The sequence below is a fragment of the Cervus canadensis genome, chromosome 10 (genome assembly GCF_019320065.1).
Source record: "Cervus canadensis isolate Bull #8, Minnesota chromosome 10, ASM1932006v1, whole genome shotgun sequence".
NCBI lineage: Eukaryota > Metazoa > Chordata > Mammalia > Artiodactyla > Cervidae > Cervus > Cervus canadensis.
Window position 1 is genome coordinate 73224105 of NC_057395.1, and position 18712 is coordinate 73242816.

General features: G+C 54.8%; 2 protein-coding genes across 3 annotated transcripts in view; both read left to right on the plus strand.

The window, feature by feature from the left end:
- The first annotated feature begins 1380 nt into the window (after positions 1-1380).
- Positions 1381-8714, plus strand: MMP9 (matrix metallopeptidase 9). Its single transcript, XM_043480038.1, has 13 exons — positions 1381-1549; positions 2055-2287; positions 2643-2791; positions 3092-3220; positions 3306-3479; positions 3709-3882; positions 4294-4470; positions 4593-4748; positions 5487-5772; positions 5895-6034; positions 6469-6619; positions 6712-6815; positions 8399-8714. Exons 1-13 carry the CDS (start codon positions 1412-1414, stop codon positions 8515-8517), a joined length of 2130 nt encoding a protein of 709 aa, XP_043335973.1. The 5' UTR covers positions 1381-1411; the 3' UTR covers positions 8518-8714.
- A 4807-nt stretch (positions 8715-13521) lies between these two features.
- The window catches only part of SLC12A5 (solute carrier family 12 member 5), a 36733-nt gene continuing 31542 nt past the window's right edge, over positions 13522-18712 (plus strand). For both annotated transcript variants that reach the window (XM_043479255.1, XM_043479256.1), the window contains exon 1: positions 13522-13729. In XM_043479255.1, coding sequence (XP_043335190.1) covers positions 13606-13729 — 124 coding nt within the window. In that variant the 5' untranslated portion in view covers positions 13522-13605. The remainder of the gene's footprint in view (positions 13730-18712) is intronic.

Genomic DNA, 18712 nt, shown 5'->3' on the forward strand with positions numbered 1-18712 from the left:
TGGGGGATACAGATTTTTCTTTTCTTCCACACAAATCATCAGATGATTACACACCATCTCCCCAAGTGGAGAAGTCTAAATCAGTGGATAGAGAATATAGTCAGCAGCCCGCTGGACAGATATTTACACGTAATTACAGGGCCTCTGGGCTTCCTTGGTGGCTCAGTGGTAAAGAACCTGCCTGCTAATGCAGGAGAAGCAGATTCGATCCCTGGGCAGGGAAGATCCCCTGGAGAAGGAAATGGCAACCCACTCCAGTATTCTTGCCTGGGAAATCCCATGGACAGAGGAGCCTGGTGGGCTGCAGTCCATGGGGTCACAAAAGAGCTGGCCACAACTGAGCGACTAAACAACAACAACAGGACCCCTGCCACAGAATGTGCCAGGCCTGCCCCACCCCACCCCACCCCTCCAGTCTCTGCCCAAACCCTCCTCTCCCATCCCAACCTCACTGCCTTCAGCTACAATAAGTACCCCAGGGCCTGGGACATAGCAGACCACTGAGAGGGCTGCCGCCCTGAATGGCAGGACCCAGCCGGCTATGGAAAAGGGGTAAAGTTCAAAAGGGCCCCTTTTTACAGCCGAGGAAACAGATTCACAGTGGTGAAGACATTTGCCCAAGGCACTGAAGGAATGAGGCCATGTCTGCTGGCTTCCAGACGCCACAACACTCCCACCGTCCCCACCTGCTGCACACCCCCCCCCCCCCCAACTGCTGTGCTATTCTGAAGGATCCAGTCTGTTGAAGACCAGGAATTGTCTCCATGGAATTCCCCGATTTCCACCAAGCGGAGCCCACTCCTTCTGCCCCCAGGTGGAGCAGGGAGAGGAAGCTGAGTCAAGGCAGGCTTCCAGGGAGAAGAGGGCAGAGCCTGGGAGTGTGAGGAGGGTCCACGGAGGGCATCTGATCAGGAAGCGGGGATCGTCTGGTTCAGACAGAAGTCTCAGGAACTTTCCATCCTTTTCCCTTAGGCTGATCTCTAGGGGGTCTTCCGATGGAGGGCTCAAGGCCTCCTCCAGCCAGCCCTGCCTGCCCCCCTTCCTCTCATGCAGTTCTCACAAGCTCTGCAGTTTGCAAAACCCAATCCTTCCCTTGTGGGCCTGTGGTTTCCTGTTGGGTCTGGGGTCCTGCCTGACTCGGCAATGGGGGCTGCGGGCAGGAGGGAGGGGGGGAGGTGGTGTAAGCCCGTGCCTTGCCTTCTCATGCTGGGACTGCCCAACACACACACACACACACTCACACACTCACACACACACACACACACACACACACACACACACACACACGCCATGTCCTGAGTCAGCTCTTGCCAGTGGCCTGTCAGAGAGGGGCGGGGTCACTGACTCAGTTGACAGCCTCTTTAAAGCCCCCAGGAGGGCGGCTGCAGCCAGACCAACTGCTATCCTCACCATGAGCCCCCGGCAGCCCTTGCTCCTGGCGCTCCTGGTGCTAGCCTGCTGCTCTGCTGCCCCCAGACCACGCCAGCCCACCGTCGTGGTCTTCCCGGGAGAACGACGAACCAACCTCACCAACAGGCAGCTGGCAGAGGTAGGCACACTCCCCCATCTAGAGTTGGGAAGGGCTGGCCAGGAGTCCCAGGAGGGGCGCAGGGTCTCAGACGAGATACTCTGGGGCTTGTTGTGGGGGGGAGGTGATGGGCACCTCTGGAGAACAGCACTGAGAACGGGCACTGGGAGATTCTGGACAGGGACTGCTGGAAACAGGCTAATGAGGGTTGCCTAGATGGGCAGTGGGAAATGGGGAAGGGGCACTGGAGGGTTCTGGAGTGGCGATGGGATGAGGGCTAACAGGGGTAAACCCTAGGGGGCCCTGAGGGAGGCACTGGACAGGGGCATCCTGGAGTGGAATGGAGCTGAGGATGTCCACAGGGAGGGGAGATTCTTGGGGTGGGCATGAGCCCTGGTATCCAGGGTACAGAGTACTGGACACTGTCTGTTGCTGGTCCCTGAGAGCAGGGAGGGATGCAGCCCCTGCCCGGTAAGGCAGAGGACGGGCTGCGGGCCCCGCCGCATCTCTGCCCTTGCTTCCGCAGGAGTACCTGCACCGCTATGGCTACACCCCGGGGGCAGAGCTGAGCGAGGACGGCCAGTCCCTGCGGCGAGCTCTGCTGCGTCTCCAGCGGCGCCTGTCCCTGCCCGAGACTGGCGAGCTGGACAGCACCACCCTGAACGCCATGCGAGCCCCGCGCTGCGGCGTCCCGGACCTGGGCAGATTCCAGACCTTTGAGGGCGACCTCAAGTGGCACCACCACAACATCACCTACTGGTGCGCGGCGGGGCCCCGCGGGGGCGAGCGGGGCGCAGAGGGTGGCGAGAGGCGGGTCCCCGCGCGGCGCCCGTTGGCGAATACGTCCCATCTTAGGCCAGTCCATGGCTTTCTCTGAATGTGCCCGCCTTGAGGCAAGTGGCTCCCCCTCGGAGCCTCCGTCTCCCCCATCGGGGGGAAATGGACCTCGCCATCTGACTCCAAAGAGAAAAATGCGTCTGAAAGTGCTTTCGAGCTGAAAGCGTGGAGCGCAGGCAGCGCTGTGTATCTGAAGTCTAGGAGACACCGGGTGGTGCTGCTGGCCCCGCTCCCGCCTCTCACTTCTGCCCTCTGTCCTACTGCCTTTTCCCTCCAGGATCCAAAACTACTCGGAAGACCTGCCGCGCGACGTGGTTGACGACGCCTTTGCCCGCGCCTTCGCGCTCTGGAGCGCGGTGACGCCGCTCACCTTTACTCGAGTGTACGGCCGCGAAGCCGACATCGTCATCCAGTTTGGTGTTAGAGGTGAGAACGCGAAGAAGGGGGAAACCGGGAGAATCTGAGATGGGGACAGAGTTGGGAGGATCAAAGAGAGATGAGAGGGGGGCCCTGGACCTGGATTTCTCTTGCCTGTCCCCGAAGCCCTGGCGGCCGCTCGCCCTTATGGCGCCCCCTCCTGACCGACACCTCACTGCACTGGGACAGCAAGTGTTGGACAGCGGCTCTTAGGCCGGATTTTAGCCCGCAGTTAGGCCAGCGCCCTTGGGGAGTGCACAACCTGCGCAACCGCACGCGGCTCACTCTCTTCTCCACCCGCTTCTTCAGAGCACGGAGATGGGTATCCCTTCGATGGAAAGCATGGGCTCCTGGCACACGCCTTTCCTCCTGGCGCAGGCATTCAGGGAGACGCTCACTTCGACGATGAAGAGTTGTGGTCTCTGGGCAAAGGCGTTGGTGAGATCCCGAGCTGCCCTGGCCCCTACTCCCTTCTATCACGCGCATCACCGGTCCCCCTGACCCCAGTCCCCCTTTCCCGCAGTGGTTCCGACCTACTTCGGAAACGCGAAGGGCGCCGCCTGTCACTTCCCCTTCACCTTCGAGGGCCGCTCCTACTCCGCCTGCACCACGGACGGCCGTTCCGACGACATTCTCTGGTGCAGCACCACCGCCGACTACGACGCCGACCGCCAGTTCGGTTTCTGCCCCAGCGAGAGTGAGTGCCCACCCTCCCGAGGGTCCAGAGCGCTGGCTCTTAATCCCAGCTCTGCCACTCTTAATCCCAGCTCTACCACTGATGCCGAGGGTGGCCTGCGAACCCCTCTCCTGTTCTCTGGGCCCAGTTCCCTCCTCTGTGAGACGAGGCGAGAAAGGGGAGGTGGACACAGGAGGCTCGTGGGTCAGTAAACTCGCGGCACCTTCAGTTAATCGTGCGGGCCTCCCAGGACTTTACACCAACGACGGCAATGCGGACGGCAAGCCCTGCGTCTTCCCGTTCACCTTCGAGGGCCGCTCCTACTCCGCCTGTACCTCCGACGGCCGCTCCGACGGCTACCGCTGGTGCGCCACCACCGCCAACTACGACCAGGACAAGCTCTACGGCTTCTGCCCGACCCGAGGTACCTCTGACCCACCTACCTGATTCAGCCTCCCGCCCTCATTCCGAGTTGGTACCCAAGCGTGGCCCTTCCACCCGTCCGTTTGTCTTCCCGCTCCCGTCGGTGCTCAGGACAGCCTCGACGCTGCCTGCAGTCACGCAGCTTCTCCCCTAGCCCTCCAGATGCCGCCGCCGCCGCCGCATCCGCGGAGGCGTGGCCTTTCAGCCAGGCTTGCAGCCTCGTCCTAGGTCTGCGATCCCCGGGCCCCGCCCATCATTCTAGCCAGATGTCGGCTGTGCCCCACAACTCCCCCTGGGCTTTTAAAATAAGCCTCCCAGTTTCTCCAGCTTCTCGATTGGCCCGTCCCCGGCTCTTCATTGCCCCCCAACACCCCGCCTCCACTTGGCTCACCCGAGATTCTGGTCTCTCCAGTCGATGCGACGGTGACCGGGGGCAACGCGGCGGGGGAGCTGTGCGTGTTCCCCTTCACCTTCCTGGGCAAGGAATATTCGGCCTGCACCACAGAGGGTCGCAATGATGGGCACCTCTGGTGCGCCACCACCTCCAACTTCGACAAAGACAAGAAGTGGGGCTTCTGCCCGGATCAAGGTGGGCGGGGTGCCGAGGTTCCGAGGCTGGGGCCTCAGCCAGGGCAGTGGTGACGGGGAGGGATGCCCCGGGCTGGGAGCTCGGTCCAGGGCTCCGACCTCAGGCTCCCTTCTTTCGTCCAGGATACAGCCTGTTCCTTGTGGCCGCACACGAGTTTGGCCACGCGCTGGGCTTAGATCACTCTTCCGTGCCAGAGGCGCTCATGTACCCCATGTACAGATTCACCGAGGAGCACCCCCTGCATAGGGACGATGTTCAGGGCATCCAGCATCTTTATGGTGAGGGCGTGGGGCAGGGGTAGAGGGAGGAGAGGGAAGGGCTAGGTTCTGCCGGCTCGGAGCACCCCGAGAATGGGGAGGAGGGGAGAGTTAGGACTCCGATATCTGTCTTTGAGAGCTCTTGAGGCTGGTGGGTACCTGTTGCCAGGTCAGTGCTTGGAGATGGTGATAAAGAACCTGGACTCTAGAGTGAGACGGACATAGGTTCAAAAGCCAGTCCAGCCACTATCCGGCTAGATGACTTTGGATAGGTTACTTCACCCCTCAACTTCCTCATCTGTAAAGTGGGGCTAACACCTGCCTCATGGGGTTGTTAGGAGGCTTACGTGAGTTAGAATAATGCCTGGCATATAGCAAGCACCATATAAATGTTTGATAGTTTCATTATTATCACCATTTATTATCATTAGTATGTTTCCGCGTCAAAAAATGAAAATATTAAAGAATCTGCTTCATAGGTTCCCCCCCCCCCCTTTCTGAAGATCGAAGGAACTAATGTGCGTTTATAAAGCTCCCAGCACTGTTTGGCACCCAGTTTGAGAGCTCAAAAAAGGTTTCTCTCCCACCAGCCTGGTGGGTGTGTGAAAGGAAGCTGCCAGCCCGGGGTGGGGGAAGGCAGGCTACAACATCTGAAGTGGGGAGAGCGCCAGGGACCTCCAGGTAGGCACAGGGGAGCAGATACTCCAAAGGCACAGAGATGCAGGAACAGGGATTGTCTTACGTGGTATCTCTTTTCAGGTCCTCGCCCTGAGCCTGAACCACGGCCTCCTACCACCACCGCCGCCGAACCCCAGCCCACCGCTCCCCCCACAGTCTGCGTCACGGGGCCTCCCACCGCCCGCCCCTCAGAGGGCCCCACGACTGGCCCCACAGGGCCCCCGGCAGCTGGCCCCACGGGTCCTCCCACGGCTGGCCCTTCTGCGGCCCCGACGGAGTCCCCGGATCCAGCGGAGGACGTCTGCAACGTGGACATCTTCGACGCCATCGCGGAGATCGGGAACCGCCTGCATTTCTTCAAGGCTGGGTGAGGGGCGGGGCCGCGCGGTCGTGGGCGGGGGCTTGGAGGCGGGACCTGCCTGTGTCTCCCCGCCCACTGGCCGTCGGTTCCAGGCTCAGTGCCCCGCCCCTCCTTTTTCGCGTCCCCAGGAAGTACTGGCGACTCTCTGAGCGAGGGGGCCGCCGGGTGCAGGGTCCCTTCCTTGTCAAGAGAACGTGGCCTGCGCTGCCCGGCAAGCTGGACTCCGCCTTTGAGGATCCGCTCACCAAGAAGATTTTCTTCTTCTCTGGTTAGTTTCCGTCTTTCTTCCTCCCCTGTGCTGTGCTTGGTCGCTAAGTCGTGTCCGACTCTTTGCGACCCTGTGGACTGTAGCCCACCAGGTTCCTCTGTCCATGGAGATTCTCCAGGCAAGAAGACTGGAGTGGGTTGCTATTTCTTTCTCCAGGAGATCTTCCCCACCCAGGGACCGAACCCGGGTATTCCTCATTGCAGGCAGATTCTTTACCGTCTGAGCCACTAGGGAAGCCCTGATATTTAGCAGGGCTGAATTTCAGCCCTCCTCACAGCACCCTGGCGCAGTCCTACCGAGGGGCTTTGCTCCTTGGGCACGGAGACTGCGGGCACGCCTGGCGCGGAAAGGCCTCGCTGCGTTCTCTCTTGACATTCAAAGGGGGTGTGTACCCCACTCCCTGCCCCAGACCGATGTGAGCCTTTCTCCGGCAGGGCGCCAAGTGTGGGTGTACAAAGGCGCGTCGGTGCTAGGCCCGAGGCGTCTGGACAAGTTGGGCCTGGGCCCGGAAGTGGCCCAGGTCACCGGGGCCCTCCCGCGCCCTGGGGGTAAGGTGCTGCTGTTCAGTGGGCAGAGCTTCTGGAGGTGAGATTCCCGGGGACCGCCAGCAGGGGGAGCCCGGGCGCCTTCCGACTGCCGGCCGACTCAGCATCTGTCTCCTCGGTGCCGTCCTGCAGGTTCGACGTGAAGACACAGAAGGTGGATCCCCAGAGCGTCACCCCCGTGGACCAGATGTTCCCCGGGGTGCCCATGAGCACGCACGACATCTTTCAGTACCAAGGTGAGGGCTGAGAGCCAGGGTCAGGGGGAGGATCCCTCCCAGAGATACCTCACACGGTAGGTTCCCCTACCCTGTGTTGTTAGTCGCTCAGTCGTGTCTGACTCTTTGTGACCCCACGGACTGTAGCCCGCCAGGCTCCTCTGTCCATGGAATTCTCCAGGCAATAATACTGGAGTGGGTAGCCATTCTGTTCTCCAGGGGATCTTCCCCATCCAGGGATTGAACCCGGGTCTCCCACATTGCAGGCAGATTCTTTACCATCTGAGCCACCAGGGAAGCCCCTGCCTTAGTGATTGGTCAAATTCCCAGCCAGAAAGAAAAAGCTGGTGGAGACTGAGGCAAATGCCCCGTAGTGATGAGTTCCCTGCAGAGGCAGGGATCTTCCCAGACCATTTGATGACACAGGGCCACAACCAGAACTAGAATCCAGATTTCCTGCTTCCCAGCTGGAAGCTCTTTCCCCTATAGCACAGGACACCTGGTTTGCATGGAGGCTCTATTAGACCATATTTATCACGTGCCTGTAATATGCTAGGCACCATGCTGCCACTGGGGATACAGTGATAAATAAGACATTTCATAGATGTGTGTGTGTGACTTTGGGCAAGTCACTGCTATTCACAGAGCCTCAGTTTCCCCATCTGTAAAATGGGGATGGTAGCTGGAGTTAACCCTTTCATTCTCTTTCCTACTGCTCACCCCCAATCAGCAGACAACTGCTGTTGACTCAGCCTCCAAAATATTTACAACCTCCTTTGCAGATGCCCTAGTCCAAGCCACGCTGGTTGTCTCAATACCTTCAAATATATTTTCTGAGAGGAGGGAGGGGCTAGGAGGGGGAGGGCATGCAAGGTCGAAGGAACTAACACAACCTGATCTGACCCCTCTCCTCCCCCCTCCCCACCCCCTCCCCCTACTCCTGTCATCCCCTTTGCTCTGCTCCACTCACACCAGCCTCTGGCTGTTCTTTGCACACATCAAGGTCATTCCCAGCTTAGGGCCTTTGTGCCAGTTGTTCGCTCTGCCTGGAAGGTTTTTTCCCCAGATTGTCACTGGGATGCCTCCCTCTCAGCCTTCGGGTCTCAGCACTCAGGCCACCTCTTCAGAGAGGCCTTCTCTGGCCCTCATTATCAATTCACTCGACTGCTCACTTACATTTCCTTCATCGCTTTCCCTATTGTCAAAACCAATCTCCTTTACTTATGCATTTGCTTGTTAATCATATGTCTTACCCCACCTGCATGTAAGCACCCAAAGAACTGAGATCATGCCTGCATTTTCCCTCTGCTGTAACAGTGCCTCTAACAGTGCTTGGCGTGATGAATGTTGGATGGATGAGTGGGATTTGTTGAATGAATTGTTCCGAGTATCGACTGTGTGCCAGGCCCTGTGTGTGCCTTGGACATGGAGGTCTGTGCCCTCCAGTATCTCCGGGGTGGGGTGGGGAACAGACATGTCTTATGGAAACCTTGGGAAGATTTCAAAAGGGCAGGAAGCGAGACTGTAAAGACCACACTCCTGTTGGTGTCCATGTGTGGGGGAGAGCTGGAATCACCCCTGTTGGTCCATTTTCTCCCTTGCAGAGAAAGCTTACTTCTGCCAGGATCACTTCTTCTGGCGCGTGAATTCCTGGAATGAGGTGAATCGGGTGGACTATGTGGGCTACGTGACCTTCGACCTCCTGAAATGCCCCGAGGACTAGGGCTCCCAAGCCTGCTTCAGCACTGCAGTGGAGGCCCCCTCCGGGACCCTCGCAATAGGGAATGAGCCAGTCTGCCGGATCCCAACTAGTGGATCTGTTCTGAAGGACGACGAGGAGGGGAGGTGGGCTGGGCCCTCTCTTCCCACCTTCCTTTCTTGTTAGAATGTTTTTAATAAATGTGGATTCTTTAACCTTGAGGAGCAGATTTATGTATGGTATGCATGCCTGCATGTACGTATGTAACTAGCAGAGAGCTTACAATACGCCAGGCGGTGTTCTAAAACACTTCATAAATATTAACGTTCAATCCTTCCTATTAGGAAGGTATAACGAAATTATTCCTATTTTATAGCTGAGGAAATGGCCAGCCTAATATTCATTCATCAAACATTTATTGAGCCCTTACATGGAGCTGGGCCTTGTGCTGGGCCCTGGGGATAGAGAAATGAGTTGAACTACATTTCTCTCCTCAAGGACCTCTCAGTAGCCCTCAAATTCTCAGGTGCATGAGAGCCCTCAAAACTTGTTTAAAATGCAGGCTCCAAACTCCATCTCCATTCTCAGAAAGTCCACCATAGTTATAAGTGATGATTCTGTAGCTGGTGGGGGTGGCATCACACTTGCAGGTGTGACCCTTTATTCTAGAATAATGGGGTGTGTGTGTGTGTCTGTGTGTGTGTGTGTGACTCTGCATGTTGTGGTTACAGTCAGGAAACATTTCTCAGCCAAGATGACATCTGAGCTTGAACTAAATCTGGAAAGGTGAGCAAGAGTTTCTTCCTGGGCAAGGAGGACTGTCTTAACCATCAAGCCTAAATATGTTCCTACTCTCTGACCCTCAGCCATGTGTGCACAAAACAACACCTAGATGAATGTAAGCTGCATCACTGTTCAGAGACTGAGACACTGGCAACAACCTAAGTACGCAGATCTAAGGCAGTGGATACAGAAAATCCAGTGACGTACATGATGATAGGAATTACTCCTAGGACAGCACTGACTATATTCCGGGCACTGTTGCACATGCTTTGGTGTGTTAACACAGCCAGTCCTTAAAACAACCCTATGAGAGAATGGATACATAAATATGTATGGCTGAGTCTCTTTGCTGTCCACCTGAAACTATCACATTGTTAATGAGCTATACTCCAACATAAAATAAAAAGTTTAAAAAAACCCCACAACTCTATGAGAGTTGTACTGCTCTTAGAGGTACTATTACTATTGCCATCACTCCTTCCCCCGCTTTATAAATGAGGTAACTGCTGGCACAGAATTACATAGCTCACCTGCACTCTCTGAGCTGGTAAGTGATGACCCTGGGATTGGAATGTGAGCTCTTGGGGCAAAAGCTGGGAGGAGAGAAAAAGCAAGAGGGCATTTCAGTTCAGTTCAGTCACTCAGTCGTGTCTGACTCTTTGCGACCCCATGGACTTGCAGCACGCCAAGCTTCCCTGTCCATCAACAACTCCTGAAGCTTGCTCAAACTCATGCCCATTGAGTCGGTGATGCTGTCCAACCATCTCATCCTTGCTCGTCACCTTCTCCTCCTGCCTTTAAGCTTTCCCAGCATCAGGGACTTTTCAAATGAGTCAGTTCTTTGCACCAGGTGGCCAAAGTATTGGAGTTTCAGCTTCAGCATCAGCCCTTCCAATAAAGAGGGCATTTGGGGCAACTAGAAATGGCTCAGAACTCTAACGTGTGGTTTGAGCAGAGAGGGTTCTGGAATGGTTGAAATAGGGATGGGTGGTCTGGGCTACATGAGAGAAGGTTGAAGTGGCAGGCTGAGGAGGATGGATTTGATCTTCTAGGGAAGCAGAGGAACTTGACCGAAGGGTTGTTGCAGGTGAGTGGAGGTGATGGCCTTGGTCAACTTTGATCATCGTCCACACCCAGGGTCAAGTGGGAGTTTAAAGAGGGCTTTAGACAACTTTCTCCTAAGATTCCTGTGGGTGGGGCCCTCTCTCCTAATTCTCACTCAGGAATGATCCACTCCCATTGGAATACAAACGTTCCTTAATATCACCTGTTTAAAATCTCTCTGGACCTCTCTCTCTCAGTTCTGTTCCATTTCTCTATTCCCCACTCCCAACTACAGGAAAACTTCCCCAAAGTACAGTCTAGACTGTCTCCCATTTTCGCCTCAGTTGTTTGCAGCCTAGTTCCCACTCCACTCCTCCACTGAAATCACTCTTTTTAACACCTATGATCTTCCTTAGCCGGATGCAGTAGGTACTTCTCTGGGCTCATTTCATACCATCTCTTGGCTTGTTGGACTCAGTGAATAATGCCTTTTCTTCCTGAAATTTTGCTTCACTTGGTCTCTGGGTCAGCCCTTTCTCTGCGTTCTCTTCCTCTCTCACTGGCTAGATCTCCTGCTTTCCAACCTCTAAATGATGGCATGCCCTTGTGTTCAATCCCTTGAAGTCTTCTCTGTGTACACTCATTCTTTGTGATCTCTTCTAATCCCGCAGCTTTAAATAGCATCTCTCTGCTAAAGATTCTGTAACGTACACCCCCAGCCTTACCCTCTCCCCTGAACTCTCAGATGTTCGACTGCCGACTCCACATGATCCTTAGGTGCCAAAGAGGCATCTCAGCCTACCTGTTTCAACTGAGCTCTTGGGCTCCACCTTCCAAACACACTCATCCATGGGTAGTCAACCACGTTAATAAAAGACAACATCATCTGCCCTCAATCAAATGTAACACCTGATAGCCCTAAAATCTTGGGACCTGTTAAGCTCCTTATCCCGGCACACAATTTCTCATCCTTGGCACTACTGACAATTTGAACTGAATTATTCTTTGTTGTGGGAGACGGTCCATACATTGTGGGAGGCTTGACATCTTCCTCCAGGAGGTATTGGGATCCATGGACAGATGCTAGACCCATTCAGGGTAAGTCTTCCTCCCTCTCTTGTGGGCCCTAACATACAGGCAAGTGACGGGACATGATGGTGAATCTGTTGCTCAAGGCCATGTAGCCTCTACCCACTGGATTGCTAGTACCACCCTCCTCCAGTTGCGACAACCAAAAATGTCTCTGGATATTGCCAACTGTTCCTTGGTGGGCAACAATGCCACAAGTTGAGAAAATTGCTCTAATGTAACAAACATACAGACAGGTAGACCCTTCATAAGTGTACATTTCAATACATCTTCACAAACTGAACATGACTGTCTCATTAACATCCAAATCAAGAAATAAAATATTCTGAGCACCCTAAAAACTTCCTCATGCCCCTTTTTAATCACTACCTCCTCACCCCTTTTGAACTGTGGTGTTGGAGAAGACTCTTGAGAGAAAATTCTAGGAGATGGTGAAGGACAGGGAAGCCAGGCATGCTGCAGTCCATGGGGTCACAGAGTTGAACACGACTTAGTGAAAGAACAACAAACACACTCTTTTGTGTCTGGCTTTTGTTCCATATGATATTTTATCCACATTGTTTGCGAATTGTAAGATTGTTCATTCCCACTATGGTCCTCACTCTATGAACGTACCACTACTTATTTGTCCACTTTACTGTTGATGGGCACTTGGGTAACTTTCAGTTTGAGGTTATCATGAATAATGCTGCTATGAACAATCTTGTCAATGTCTTTTGGTGAACAGGAGCTGTCACTTCTTTGGGGCACAAACCTCTGAGTGGAATTGCTGAGTAGACAGGCATGTCTAAGCTCAGCTTTAGCTGACTGAACAATTTTCCAAAGTGATTTTGCCCAACTCGACTCCCACCAGCAGTGCATGAGAGTCCAGGAGCCCTCCCTGACTCCTCTTTCCTTTACATGCAACATACAATCCAGCAGAGGGTCATGTAGGTTTCTACTTCCAAAATGTATCCGGAATTGGACTGCCACCGCCCCAGCCTGGCGATCATCGCCTCTTAGCTGGTAGTTGCAGGCGCCTCCTAGTTAGATTCCCAGCTTCCACTCGTGCCCTTAGCTGAGTCCTCACCCCGCAGCCAGAGTGACCCTGTTAACATGTAAGCCACAGCACATTGCTCCCCTACTCAGAAACTTCCCATGGCTTCTCTTATAGATAAGAATCCAGACTCTTCGACAAAGCCTTCAAGTCACAGTATGATCTGCTCTCCTCTCCCCCACCTCATCTCTGCCCCATTGCTCGCCTCTCCACTCATTCTGCTCCAGACACACTGGCCCTCTTGCTCCCTGAACTGTCCTAGAGCCCTTGCACTTGCTATTTTCTCTGCTAGAGGGCTCTTCCCCCAGACCTTTGCTTAGCTGGCTCCTTCTCATCTGTGAGGGCTCAAGTCAAATACCACATCTTCTGAAAGGTCTTCTTACTCCATCCCTTAAAGTAGTCCTTCCCCCTAATCATTATCCCTTGACCCCACCTTGTCTTCTTAACATATACCACAATCTCAAATTGTCCTGTCTATTCATTTGCTCACTTGTAATCTTTCTCCTCTCACTCATTAGAATGTAAGCCCCACGAGGACAGGAAGCCAGTCCATCTCATCCGATGCTGTATCCCCAGTGCCCCAAACAGTGCCGCAGGGGCGCGATCAAGATGTATTGAGTGAATGAAATCCAGTTTAGGAGACCTGAAAGTGAAGTCGCTCAGTCCTGTCGGACTCTTTGCAACCCTACTGACTGTAGCCTACCAGGCTCCTCCGTCCATGGGATTTTCCAGTCAAGAGTACTGGAGTGGGTAGCCATTCCCTTCTCTAGGGGATCTTCTTGACCCAGGGATCGAACCCAGGTCTCCTGCATTGCAGGTAGATGCTTTACCGTCCGAGCCAGCAGGGAAGCCCTGACCTAGACGAGGAGAACCCGAGCTCCAGGAGCCACACACGGGGACACCTGGTGCCGGGGTGGCTCTCAGCAGCGGGTTGGATCCTAAAGAGCTTCCAGTGGAATTGAGGGCCCAAGGCCCCAGAGCCACGTGGCCAGACACGGAGGCACACAGCCCGGCGGGCACTAGGACCCTGCGCGGCGCTGCGGCCGGCGGGGGGCGGCCGGCGGGGAGGGGGAATCCGCTCCTTCTGCCTCCCGGAGCCGGGTTGCGGCCACTTGTGCGATCCGGGCCGGTTCCGCGGCCGCCCGGCGCCTCTCCGCACCATGAGCCGCAGGTTCACCGTCACGTCGCTGCCCCCCGCGGGGACCGCCGGGACCTCGGACCCGAGGCCCCACCGGCCTTCAGCCGCAGACCTCCGCCGCCGCCTCTCGGGGGAAGACGCCAAAGGTAGAGGCCGCGGGGGCGGGGCTTGTTGGGTGGGCGGGGCGAGGCAGGGGCGGGGCCACGGCGAGCGGGCCTTTGGTTGGGAGGGGAGGGACTGGGACCGGTGGGGAGAGGGTCGGTCCCCTCGGAAGGCCGGAGAAGGGAGAGGAGCTGGGCGCTGGGAGACCGAGGAGGGCTGCAGGAGCAATGGTGAGGGGAGGGGCCAGATTCGAGGTGGGCGGGGACACACGGAAGAGGGTGGAGCTAGAGGGGAGGGGGCGGGTCTTATGATACAGAGGTTAGGGCCTCGGGAGCTGAGCCGGGGCGCAGTCAGGGGGCGGGGTCATCTCGGGTAGGGGGCGGGGCGAGGGGCGAGGGGGCGGGCCTTATGATACGAAGGCTAGGGCCTCGGGGGCTGAGCCATCTTGGGTAGGGGGCGGGGCTAGAGGGAGAGGGCGGGCCGTGTGGGTCCAGAGCCAATGGGAGGAGGCAAGACCATCCTGGTTTGCGGACAGAAAAGGGCGGGACCAGAGACGAAAGGATTCGGGCCAGTAGTGTAGGGGTGGAGTCAACGGAGGGAAGAAACATGAGCCCAGGTCGCTAGGTCTCCAATCCTTAGTGCCCCAAGAGGCGTCGGGGACAGCTCCTTGGAGATCCCGGAAAGAAGACAGGAGAGAGAAGTTTGGGACCCCGGGCAGCTAAGATCCTGTGCGCAATCCGTGGGGATGCTAGTCCTGTCCCTGCGGGGATTCACTTAGCTCCCTCTGCTCCAGTTCCACAAGCGGTGGGTAGAGCCAGCTCTGGCGGGAGCAGGGGCATCTTCCTGGAGGACCCATCGCGGTGGCCTCATAAAGGAGGTTACATACAGGGTACAGATGAGAGAGGAGGGAAGGGATCCTTCTAGGCTTCGGTGAAGAATAAGCATCCTGGATGCACACGCAGTCTTCTCCGCAGGGGTCCCCTTATGCCTCTAAGGTCTGGGAGGAATGTGGAGAATTCGCTTCAAGTGGCCCCAACGTGGGGAGGATGAGCCTCCTCGGGCCACCAGGGGTCGCTGCTGAGCCGCAGGTGAGCTCACCCTGACCCCAGCAAACTTAAGCACCAAAAACCCTTTTAGGGGTTTTATCTGGCGAACCTCTGCATTGAATAAATGACCAAGCTGAGGCCTAAATTTCCACAGGGCTCCAGTCCCGTGAACCAACCGCATCCTGAATGTGGTCACTCGGATTATGGGGGGCTCTTTCCTTTCTTCATCTTTCCCATAATGTCTGTCCCTTTTCTCATTTTCAGTGATGTTCTTCCCATTCTTACAGATTTAAAAGTCAGAACTCTGGGAGCCATCAATGCCTCCTTTTCTCCTCCTGCAAGATCTGAGTGGTCCTCATGTCTTGGTCACTTCCTTCAAAACTCATCCTGAATCTGGCCACATCTCTCCTGACATCATCACCTTGCTCCAAACATCCATCATCTCTCATGTGGCCATGACCCCAGCCTCCTCACTGGTCTGCCTGCTTCCTGTTCATAAACACCCCCATCATTTGTAGGATAAATGGCAAACCCTTTAGTTGGTCATTCAACATCTCCCCTCCTCTGCTCCTGGTATACCTGTCCCTGTTCTCCCCACCTCCATTAGCCAGGGAAACTCCTACTCACTCTGTAAGTTATAGCTCATTTAACCTTTTCTGAAACTCTTTTTCACTTTCTCTCACTTCTAGGCAGAGGCAGACATTCCTCTTCTGCCCACCCAGTGCACCATTATAGCACATGTCCCAGTGGATGGAAGTTATTTATTTGTGTGTCTCTTACATATCCAGGGCAGGGACCTCATCCTTTTACCTTTGTGTTCTGACTGCCAAGCGCTCAGCTGGGCATTTAGTACGTGCTTACTGCTCATCAGGTGAGAGGGGGAGGGGCTGTAGGCTCCTAATTCCTCTCCCTTTGCTTTCTCTCCTGCCATTCCCCATCCCCCAGCCTGAAAATAAGATGGCTTTCTCTCTTATCTCAAGGCGACTGTTCAGTCTTCCTGTTCCCATTTCCAAGCTCCTGCATACTGAAGTAAAATAAAGCTCCCAGTGTTGGCTGTGCAGGTGTGTGTGCAAATTGGATGTGAATCTGGAATGCCGTGGGCTTCTGGCAGAGGCGGTGTGTGTGTATCTTTGCATGTCTTGAGGGAGAAGCATCCCACGTTAGCTCTGTTGACCCGTGGGACAGTCAGTGAGTCAGTGCTTATGTGTGTCACTGTATGCCAGTGTGCTGACTGGCATGTTGCTGTGTGTATTTCTGTGTCTATCTGTGGGGTGGGTACCTGTGTGCATGAGGTTACTGAAGTTCCATCTTCAGAGTAATTTGGGGATTTTTCCCCCAAACGTTAAACTTGTTCTTTTTGTATTGGGGTCTAGCTGATTAACAATGTTGTGGTAGTCAGGTGAACAGGGAGGGAACTCAGCCATCCATATAGATGCATCCATTCTCCCCCAAACCTCCCTCCCATCGAGGCTGGCACATAACATTGAGCAGAATTAAGGTCCTTGTTGATTATCCATTTTAAACATAATAGTGTGTACATGACCTTCCCCAAATCCCTAACTATCCCTTCCCCTAATCTGGGGATTTTTAACCTCTTAGGCCCTGAGACAGCCTCCAGGACCTCTCCTTGGTAGGCCAGTATGTGGGGAAGTAGATAAGAGCTCCCTAGGAGAACTTAAAATCTGGCGGTATCTTTCCCCCAGCTGTTCTTGAGCCAGTGCTCTGGCTCCAGGGGGATGCTCTCCCCACCAGCTGCCCTCACCCAGGTCCTAGGGGAGAGATGGCAGCATGTGGAAGGTGGGGGAAGGTTGGGGGAGCCTTTTGTAGTTCATTTACTTACAAGCATTGTCTTTCATTCTGGACCCAGGGAGTGGAGTTTGTTGTCCCTGGGGGTGCTTCCTGTTGCCAGAGGATAGGAGGGGATACGACTTATGGGGAAGGAATGAAGCAATTCAAAAGCTGATCCTTGAATCTACCACTATTCCTGGGCTGCAGCCCACATGCCTCAGTTGCCTCATCTGTACCATGGGAAGATTGATGATTACTTGGCTGGACCTGGGATCAATTGTTACAACTCTGATCTACTCCTCCATCCTTTGTATTGGTCCTTGCTATGTCTGTTTCTCACGGAGGAAGACAGAGCATTGTGAAGAGTGCTGGGCATGGTTAAGACTAACAGGAGTTGAGATGTGTCCCCTGGAGTGAGAGGAAGCCAACTTGTGCTAGGGGGATGGAGCAAGACCACAGTGTAGCCCATCCACACTCTAGCCCAGGCTCTGTGGTATGGCCTTGGGCACATTGCTTCCCCTCTCTGGGCCTCAATTTCCCCAGCTGTATATAGAGAAGTTGAACAGGAAGCTATCTGAGGGTCCTTCTAGCCATAAAAATGCTTAGATTCTTTGATGATCTAGAAAGGTGATGTTCTCTACCTCCCCCATACCCAAACCTCATGTTTCAGTCTCTATCTGTAAATTGGGAAGAACAACACTGAATTATTGGTATAAATATCTGATCTGGAGCTCTCCAGCCTATCCAAGGAGTTCTCCGGTCACCCACTCATCAGCCCAGGACTCTGAACCTCACTGCCCACTACCTCAGCCCAAGGTGAGCCTTGGGAATTACCATGGCAACAAACTGGTTATGAACGGGGCTGTAGTTGCCATGGTGATGGGCTGCTCTCTCTCTCTCTCTCTCTCTGTCTCTCATCCCCCTCACCTCCCCTCCCCTCTTCTCAATGAACCAGAGTGATCAGCGGGCACCAGCTTCTCCAGGTCGGGGGGGGATGGGGGTGGGTACAGTGTGAAGGGGGTCCTGGTTGAGAAAGAGGGAAGATGGACTGAATCTGTAGAGGAATGGGGGGCTGTCGGGGTGCCATTGCCATGGTGACAGGGCTGCAGCCTGTTAATTAAGCCCCTGGTTACCACGGAGATGATGGTGGTTGACGTGTCTGCAGCAGGCCCTGTGTGTGTGTGTGGGGGGGGTGTGCTCTGCCCCAGACTCATCAATTCATGGTGAGGGCTTGGGTCTAGAGGAGGGGCCCTCCCAGTGGGGAAGAGATGAGTGAAGAATGGAGTTCAGGGCCTTAGTTCCATGAGGCCAGAGCTGGGGGTGGGTGGTTTAGGCTGTGGGGATAGTGATATAGAGACAAGGGTGGATAGGGACTGAGCCAGAAAGAGGAACACTATGCCTACCTTTCATAGAAAGAGGACCCCATCAAGTGGCTCCAGTTTCTTCCAAACAGCTCCTTGTCCTGATTCAATGGCTGGGACCCTGGGCTGGAGTTCAGGGAGCCATATTCTGGTCCCTAGTCTGCCACAGGTTCATCCCATGGAGCGAATTCATAGCTTTCCATTTCTTCCAATTTCCCCAGATATGAGGGCTGGTTAAAAAATAACTTACAAAGTTCCTTCCAGTGTCCAAATCCTGATATTAGGAGGCAGTTTCCCTGACCTTCTCTCTCTCTCTCTGTCTCTCTCTCTCTCAGAAGCATAAGTGGATGGGGAGATGAATTTTAGAGACTCAGAGTTGAGAAATAAGACCCGTGGCAGGCTCTGCACCTCGTGATGATTTAATGACAGGATGCCCCTGGCCGTAGATCCTCCGAGGGCTCTGGGCAGGGATGGGGTGCTGAGCTTGCAGCCATGTTCCTGGGGCTCAGAGCTGAGGGTCACCCTTACTGGCCAAGGCCAGGCTGCCAGTGCAGGAGGTGCCTGCGATGTGTTTTCTGAAAGCCTCACTGCAGAGGCTTGGCCTGAGGCCAGAATGGGCATCAAAGGACTGGGTCTCCCCTTGTGGCTATCTCCTTGGTTGGTCTTGGCTCCTTGTGAAGAGCTCCATGCATTTGGTCTGAGATAAATGGAGAGCACATGGAGAATTTTCAGGGTGGGAAGAAGGCCCAGGGATTATGCAGCTTCACTCTTTCATTCTATAGATGGAGATACTCAGGGCCTGAGAGGAACCCAGATTTGCCCAAGGAAATGC